General features: G+C 32.1%; 1 protein-coding gene across 1 annotated transcript; it reads left to right on the forward strand.

Moving 5' to 3' along the window:
• Positions 1-1,518: 1,518 nt before the first annotated feature.
• On the forward strand, positions 1,519-8,337 carry LOC116027101. The gene is made up of 7 exons (XM_031268526.1): positions 1,519-1,617; positions 1,721-1,757; positions 5,571-5,663; positions 5,862-5,986; positions 6,464-6,526; positions 6,627-6,751; positions 8,198-8,337. The coding sequence occupies exons 1-7, from the start codon at positions 1,519-1,521 to the stop codon at positions 8,331-8,333; spliced, it is 678 nt and encodes a 225-aa protein (XP_031124386.1). The 3' UTR covers positions 8,334-8,337.
• Positions 8,338-9,463: the final 1,126 nt, after the last annotated feature.

The following is a 9,463-nucleotide window of genomic DNA, read 5'->3' on the forward strand; positions in this document are numbered from 1 at the left end:
GTATGAAGCACTATCGCCCCACTCCATTCGATTCCCGGCTTTGCAATGGTTCGCCAATATCTCTTTGGGGTTTCGAAGTCCCCAAAATCTAATGGAAGACGTTTATACCATAATTGTGCCTGGTCTTCTTTGTCGTAAAATCCAAGGAGTACCCCTAAAGTGTCAACCGAGATATGATAAGGATCATTGAAGATAGAGAACCGGATTGTCGGGCTCCTTAGATCACCGCTCTTTCCCGTGACCTCTAGACTAGCTATAAACTCGTAGACCACAGGGGCGTAAGTCGGGTGACGCCATCCAAAGATCTTGCTCCAGTATGGTTGATAGATGAGACAAGTCACCGCATGTCGGCAATGGAAAGGGTTCAGGGCAGCTAGATCAATGAAATTCCACCCGATGATCGGGAGGTTGGTCAAGTAATGGAAACGCTGCCTCATTCTTGTGGTCATAACAATTTCTCGGTAAGGGCCACTTTCATTGTCATTCTCTTCTTTCGGTTTCAGCACATTGGGTTCCTCTATAGGGGCTTTCCCTTTCCTATTTCTCATTTCCATTTGATGTGCGATTGAGGATTGCGACATCATTTCCTATAAATCAATCAACAATTGTGCATAATACAAGGAAATGTTTTCTCTTTTAATCTCAAAATCGATCATCGTGGATTGCATTATGAAAGCTTAAGATCCTCAAACTTCATTTGTATAATTTTAAAATTCATATCCTTAATAATTTTCCAAATATACATCCAACCATGGTCATGCAATTATCTCTCAAACTAGAGGCAATTTCTAATTCAAAAGTCAACACAGAAGTCAACTTCATATTCTTCCTCAAGACCAAGTTGAAGTTGAAAATGAAATAAACACATAAGCTCAAAATTCCTCAAATATATGGTTGGAATTAAAAATGTAGCATTCCTGGAGCGATAAAGAATCAATCTTTTCTACACATGCTTCCAATTTTACCTCTAATCCAACCAAGCAAGAAATGCCTAAATTTCATCTAGGGTTAATCATTCTACCATCAATAAGTTTGCAAAATCATGAAATTCTCATAATGTAGTGACAATGCAAGCTCAAACCCAACATATACGTCCTTTCAACAATAATGTAAACATGAGATAAGACAATACATCTTTAAAAAAAATCACTAAATCATCAGTTAGTTTGGTACCAAAAAATTAAGATCAAGTTAAAAACAATATCATCTTGACTTGACTATATAATTTTTCTATAAAATAGATATATGTATATGTGTGTATATACACATTGAATAAGCAAAAAAATATGGAATAAATTTCTCTTCAATGAAGTGTTATCACTTAGAAAAGCAGCATCAAGTAATGATAAGAGATGCAAATACTTGGGTGAAGTTTGGGAGCAAAGAGATGCAAATACTTTCTTCCCAAAAGAGGTGTAAATACTTTATATTTATATAAGAGATGTTATTGTAATAACATTAAAAATGACAAATATATCTACACTCATTCATTCTAATTCCAAAAATATTAACATGAAAATGAACATGTGCATAATAGATGTAGAGATTGTTGATGAAACTAGACATGTTGCAACATCAGTATTCAGACTGCCTGTAGAGTTATTGTTGTACTATCAAGTAAACAAGTTATGAAAATAGAACAAGAGGTACTACTCATGAACCTTCTACATATATAATAAATATTAATATTTTATTCAATACTTCCACATGACACATGTAGGGGAAAAACTACCATTGCAAAATATCAACAGACGCTTGTAAGATCAAAAGTTCATAGTACAACTAAGATCTCAGTCATATACACAACAAAGCAAATTCACAGCTTCTTACACTATAACCTCATTGTATGACGTTGTCTCATCTATGCTACAATCAGTAACCCAATTGCAAATGACACACTACCAACAAAAAAGATGACAAATAGTGAAGATAGAGACAATGACAATGCTACCCTAAAAAAAACAGAATTAATAAGACTTAGAGAAATTCAAACTAAAAGTAATATTTATTTAGACTATGAATTTTACAAAGTTACAAATATTTATCTTGGTGACAATTATAATGAATCTCCTATATTATATTGCATTCATATACTTTGAATTACCTATTTAAATAAATAAATCGACATTCAATTACCTATGTATGAACTTATCGTATATAATCTTGCATTGATATACTTTAAAATACTTATTTAAATATAAACATTGGGCATTAGCTTATTCTCACAACGCGTGTGTAAAATTAGTAATTGAATGAATTTCGTAAATTCTAGTCACTTGAAAAAAAATAATTATACTGAGTATCTCTTTAGACCATGGTTGAAAAAATCCCTAGGCGCTCCGCAGGCGCTCGGGGAGCGCCTAGCGCCTAGGACGCCTAGGCGGGGATTAATCGGCGCTTAGGCGCCATTATATTTTTTATTTTTTAAAAATTTGTTTAAGTATTTTCAATTTTTTAAAGACTAATAATTATAAATTATATAATACTTTTTTTTGAATAATTAAAAATTATATAATACTTTAATAGTTAATACTAAAATATTAAATATTAACCTAAAAAATATCTAGAGTTGATACAATTTAGTGTTATTTTGAGTGAAATAATCCATTAAAAAAAAGAAGAACAATAGTTAATTGGCCAATTAGGCGACCTAGTCGGTGCATAGAATGTCTAGACAGTGCTTAGGAGGCCTAGACGGTCAGCGCCTAAGCGGCCTAGGCGATCGCCTAGCCGGCCAGCCGCCTAAACCACCATTTAAGGTAATACGCTAGGTGGTCGACCAGTGCCTAGCGCCTAGGCGAGGATTAATAGACGACTAGGCGGGATTTTTACAACACTACTTTAGACATGACTTACTTGTCTTGATATGAAGAAATTAGAGATTTTTAATTGACTTAAGCTTTTATAAATCAAAAGCTCCATCAAACATAAGAATACTTTTTTATTTTTTAAAATTTTAAAAATGTTTGATCTTTTCTGACTACCAAACACAAGTCAAATAATGAAGGTGAATACATATTGCATAATAGATCCTGAATACAAATACATTGTCCCACTCATTCGCATTTCTTAAACTACTAGTTTTATACGCGCATTGCGCGAATATGTTAATGCCCAATGTTTATATTTAAATAAATATTTGAAAGTATATCAATGCACGTTTATATAGGAGAAGTTTATATATGGGTAATTGAATGTCGAATTTTTTTATTTAAATATCTAACTCAAAGTATATGAATCCAAGATAATATAGAAAATTCATTATAATTATTACTAAAATAAATGTTTGCAACCTTGTAAAATCGATAGTCTAAATATTTGGTCTAAAAATGATAATCTAAATAAATACTACTTTTAATTTGAATTTTTCTAAGTGTTCTTAATTCTCTTTTGAGTAACATTGTCATTGTCTTCATCTTTACTATTTGTTTTCTTCCTTTTTGTTGGTAGTGTTTTATTTGCAATTAGGTTATTGTTGGTAGCATAGATGACAACGCCATGCAATTAGATTATGATATAGGAACTATGGACTTTCCTTTAGGTGTTCTGCTTGGGGTTCATTTGGTTCAATCATTATTGTTGAATGGGTTATTGTGGATAAAGAAATCTCTAGTTTAAGAAAAAAGATTAAATAAATTAATAAAAATTTGAAATTTTAAAATATTATGTATTCCAAAGATATTAAAATGTTGTTTCTCGCTTCAATTTGCTGGGTAATGGGTTATTTGAGTACGTCAACAAATCCCCCAAGTAGTTAATATGATTGGTTTCAAACTATTCTTTTTTATTTTTTTCATGGTATTAAAGAAATACATATGTATCATTTTTTTGTGTAACTACTAATTTATTTAATTCAATAAGAGTAAAATAGAGTGATTCCGCTTCAATTTGTTGGGTTATTATTTGAGTACTCTCTTTGTCAACCAATCTCCAAGTAGTTAATATAATTAGCTTCGAATTATTTTTAATTTTTTTTCATAGTATTAATAAAATACTTGGTAAATAAATATATAACATTATTTTGTACTATAACTTTGATATTTAATTACAAGATATTGTAAAAATAAGATAATGGACAATGTAATGAATATCAATTGATAAATTTGAATGTAAAGAATCTTTGCATGAGAGAAAATAAAGACAGTATAACTAATAAAATTATTTCTCTGATTTAATTTAATTTTTTGATAATGAATAATTTTTTCAAATAAAAGTATTGTAGAATTGACTTTTCGAATAATGAACTAATGAAGTAAGGGCATAATTGACTTTTCGAGCAAAGTTTAAACGCCATATCCAACGATACTTAACTGCAGTTAAATGAATTTGAAGGCCATATCCAACGATAAATGAATTTGAAGGCCAAATGAACTTGGTATAATGAACTAATGAAGTAAGGGCATAATTGACTTTTCGAGCAAAGTTTAAGCGCTTATTTGACCCTTTTCCGTTGTAATATATATATATATATATATACATATATATATATATATGAACACACGCCTGCTACTTGTACTCTTTTTCTGTGTTGCATTTTTAAGCATGTGAATGTGTGTGTATTAATGTATACCATCTTTCTTTCATATAACATAGGAAACTGATGGTGTAATTTACTTTAATTTGATGACGTTTCTTGATATTGTTGGTCATTTTAATTAAAAACATTTTTTTTAAAGGAAAATGACACTTTTTCCCCCTGTGTTATGTGCTTATAGCACTTTTCCCCCTTATGTTATTAAAGTGACAGTTTTTCCCCCTGAGTTATTTTAAAAGTGGTAGTTTTCTCCCCTGTAATGTTAAATTGACATTTTTGCCCTTAAAAATACATTTATTTTTATTCTCCAACCAATTATTACTAATATGTATGGAAGATCACAGTTCGATACGAACCTAATCGAACACTATAGCAATTGAACTTAAATAGTATAGACGATTATGTTTACGATTCAGAACCGAAAAAATAAAATAAAATAATTGTTGAATTTAGACTATTTTTAAATAAGAAATAAAATTATAAAAATAAATAAATAAATAAACAAGTTTTGATTGGCGGTTCAAAATCGAAATTGGAACCGAACCGTACCGATTTATCAAAATAAATGTTTGATCATTTTCACTATATATGATTGTGGTTAAATTCCGATTCACGGTTCAACAATTATTTAATTTTATTTTTTCGGTTCTGAATCATAACCAGAACCTCCATACTATTTCCGTATGATTGCTACAGTATTTGGTTAGGTTCGAACCGAATCGTGATCATCCATACATATAAGTAATAATTTGTTGGAGAAAAATAATAAATGAAATAATTATTTTTAAGGGTAATAATGTCAATTTAATATTTCAGGAGTAAAAACTGTTACTTTAATAACACAGGGAAAAAAAGTGCTATATGCACATAACATAGGGGAAAAAGTGTCATTTTCCATTTTTTTTTAATGATATCAATTCCAAAAAGTCAACTCATATCTATCATCCCATTACTTTAATGCTCTTCTTCTCATTAGTAAGGCAGTAACTTCCAGAAACCATCTCTATTTCTACAATAATTTTAACTGGAACCTAAGTTGAATTTTACAGTTTCTTGGCTAATTTGCAGGCCTCTCATTTTGCATCAACAGAAGGATTGCCAGTTGCAGACTGCTCTGTTGAAATTTCTTGTAAGATCGAGTCCTCTTATCCTTTGCACAAGTAGTTTGTAATGTAACATTCTATTATATCATTCTATTATATCTTCATTTTATCTCTGTGTAGTTGCCTTTGCTTTTCCATATACAAATTACGCCTATTGGTTAATGAATTTCATTGGAGTTCATCTTGCATTATATAGATTTCACTGATAGTTTACTCCAATACAGGGGATTTTCAGATGTGGCATCTTGAGTTGATTACTGGGCTGGTTATAATAGTATCCTCATGCCGATATTTACTGTTGAAAACTTGGCCAGATTTTGCTGAATCCAGTGAAGCAGCAAATAGACAGGTATTGTTGTTTGAGATCATTTTCTTAAAGCATATGATCTTGATACCTTATTGACTTCTTTATATTTTTGGATGGTTTCATCTTTTCATCAAGCTCCATAATTGACAGTAAAGTTCTTGTTAAGTGTATGCAGAACCACTGAATTCCTAAATGATGTTCCAATTAAAAGAAGAAAACTTTATTCTACATTTCATGCTTTTCTTGCATACAATTTCTAATTTGCAATGGGACTTTACCTACGTTAAAATTTAAATAGGATACCACCCGAGCAGTAGAAGGAGAATTAATATAAAACTAGGAGTTGTGTTTTGATCAATAAATAACATGTATTTATAGGCTTATTATGATAACAACTAAATTTAAGAATATAGCAACTTAATTATATCTCATAAAATCTTCTAACAGTAATTTCTAACCACCTACATGCTTCCAGTCAACTTCATTATCCTCTCTCTGAATTTGCAAATGATGCTTCAGGTTCTTACTTCTCTTGAACCTTTGGATTACATTGTCGTGTCGTTTCTTCCTGGAGTTGGTGAGGTATGCACAGACAATGGTCTTTCGTTCGTACCTTTTACAGTTGTGCTTTATTGAATTTCAAAACTGATTCCAAGCTTCAATGGGTATTTGCATTCAACAGGAGTTTCTTTTCCGTGGTGCACTTTTGCCTCTCTTTGGTGCCAATTGGCCAAGTGCTCTGGCCGTTGATGCAGTCTTTGGAATATTGCACTTGGGCAGCGGCCGAAAATATTCATTTGCAATCTGGTATTTGTTAAGTTGGAGCATTTCATTAGTTTGTTTATTCCCCCTTAAACTGATGCATTATCATTCTATTTAATGCATGCTCCATGTATATTGTACATTCATGATCCATTTCCTCTCATCTTTTCCCTTCATATTTGTAGATTTACAGTTTAAAGTATTTTTACCACCTCCATGCCCTTAACCAAGGCGGTAGAAGGCGCTAGGCACAGTGGCGGATCCAGAAAAGTTTTTCAGTGGGAGCGAATTCAAACATAAAAGATGTAGTTTAAAAAATTAATAACTTAAAAGGAATATAGTTATAAATATTGTTGGATGTACACGAAAAATAAAACACAATAAAACTTTATAAAAATATTAATAACAATATATGAAACATAATTAATTTGTTAAAATAATTCAAATAGAAAACACATTATAAATTTAATCTCTTAAAAAGAATATAGTCATAAATATTGTTGGATATATACAAAAAATAAAACACACTAAAACTTTATAAAAATATTAATAACAATATATGAAACATAATTAATTTGATAAAATAATTCAAATAAAAAATACATTATAAATTACATATCTCATTATTATATACATACATATATATATATATATATATATATATATATATATATATATATATATATTAATTTGATAAAATAATTCAAATAAAAAATACATTATAAATTACACATCTCATTATTATTATATATAATAAAGGGAATGAAAAAAGCTTTGAAAAATGAATATATACAAAGGCTACACACTTGCTGCGTGCAAGAGTCAAACTCGCACCCTTACCAATGTAAACGTACGCACCAACCATCCCAGGCAACTAGTCTATTATTTACTTATTTCTATTCTCATATACTTATATCTAAAAATGTACTATACATACATATATACATACAAGGGCTATATAGGGGGTGGGGGTGGGGTGAGTGGGGGCAGTGGCCCCCACTGCCCCCATGCTGGATCCGCCTCTGGCTAGGCAGGCAGCCGGGGGTGCCTAGCACCTAGGCCCTGCCTAGGCGGCTGAGTAAAATAATAATAATAATGTGTAGCTGCCCTAAACCCTAAAAAAAAACACTTGGCCGAGTTAAACGCCGACCTAGCCAAGTCAAGCGCCTAGGGGTGAAATCCCCTTGGCCTAGGGTTGCCTATGCGGCTGAGTAAAATAATAATAATAATGTGTAGTCGCCCTAAACCCTAAAAAAAACACTCGTCTGTGTTAAGCGCCAACCTAGCCGAGTCGGACGCCTAGTCGGCCGGCCGACTAAAAGGCACCTAGGAGTGAAATCCCCTTGGCCTAGGGCGCCTAGGAGGCAATTTTTACAACATTGCCCTTAACACATTTGCACCCCTAGGAAGCTTGTGGTGCCAAAAATATGAACTGCAACCACACAAAAATATAGTTGTATTCTAATGAATTAGCTTATGATAACTTTTTAGGGCGACATTTGTGGGGCTTGCCTATGGCTATGCTACAATTTCAACATCAAGCATTATTGTGCCAATGGCTGCTCACGCTCTGAATAACTTGATCAGAGGTATCTTATGGCGCTATACATCAAGTTCTTCAAAATAGATTGGTAATTCTGCAATCTTCTGTCTTCATAATGTGCAGTCTACTAAAATGGTGCAATGAGATTTTTGTCTTTAACATGTCAAATCTATTGGTTGTTATTAAGGTTTGGCTCTCTGATACATAAACTTGCCTCAGCTCTAGTGTGTATCAGTTTGGAGCTCAGCCCTGGCTTTCAAGTATTATTTTCCTTACTGCCATATAGCTTGTGTATACTTGTAGTTTTTTAATATTTTATTAATACTTAAAAGTGCTGTCAAATTCTCAGATTTTCTCAATGTTGCTGCTTGTAATTTTACCTAACTCTAGTCAACTTCTGATTGGCAAGGAGTGAAGCTTCAGCTATGGATTCCATGTGGAGAATCTCCTTGGAATGTTTTGTGTTAAATATGTGTAAGCATATATAGAGTTTAGAACTAAAGAACCAAAATATCATGAAATTGGTAAATGATGTTGTGGATTATCAGCCTACTGAGCATGCATAATGGATACCCCCTACAGTTACACAAGTTCATAGAGAAAGTCAAAATGAAGAATCAGTGCAACATAATACTCAACTTGAAACAAACACTAGTCCATCATAAACTACTTGACAGACAATTGAAGAATCTTCTTCAACTCAATCTTCTTTCAAATACTGCCTACTAAACCACTGAGCTAAGCCTGTGCGGGTTTCTGCAACACAATCTGACTAGACATAGAGGGATATTCCTATGACGATCTATAATAATCACCTTGTGTATTCAAAATAAAAAAATAAAAAAATATAATAATCACCTTGTTGGTAACGTGATTGGAAATCCCTCAGAAGGTGTGAGAGCCATAAATAAGGCAAGGAGGAACTATGTTGAATTGGCTAGGTACCCTTGTTGGCAAATTATACCATGGACCAGGGTCTACTTTGCATTGTAGATTTTGGTCCAAAAAAAAAAAACATTTAGATTATGTATATGTAGTTGACACATTTTGTACCTGCAGTTGACAGTTGTATCAGAGTTCATAACGCAATATGAACCCTGGTCCATGGTATAACAATTGACCCTTGCTATGCTTCACAAATTGAGTTGAAAATGTCAATGAAGCTCTAATTGATGAATTTTGGATAAAAGCAACGTAAGATGAGCTTGGTTTGT

Source organism: Ipomoea triloba, chromosome 8, assembly GCF_003576645.1.
Source record: "Ipomoea triloba cultivar NCNSP0323 chromosome 8, ASM357664v1".
In the NCBI taxonomy this organism is placed as follows: domain Eukaryota; kingdom Viridiplantae; phylum Streptophyta; class Magnoliopsida; order Solanales; family Convolvulaceae; genus Ipomoea; species Ipomoea triloba.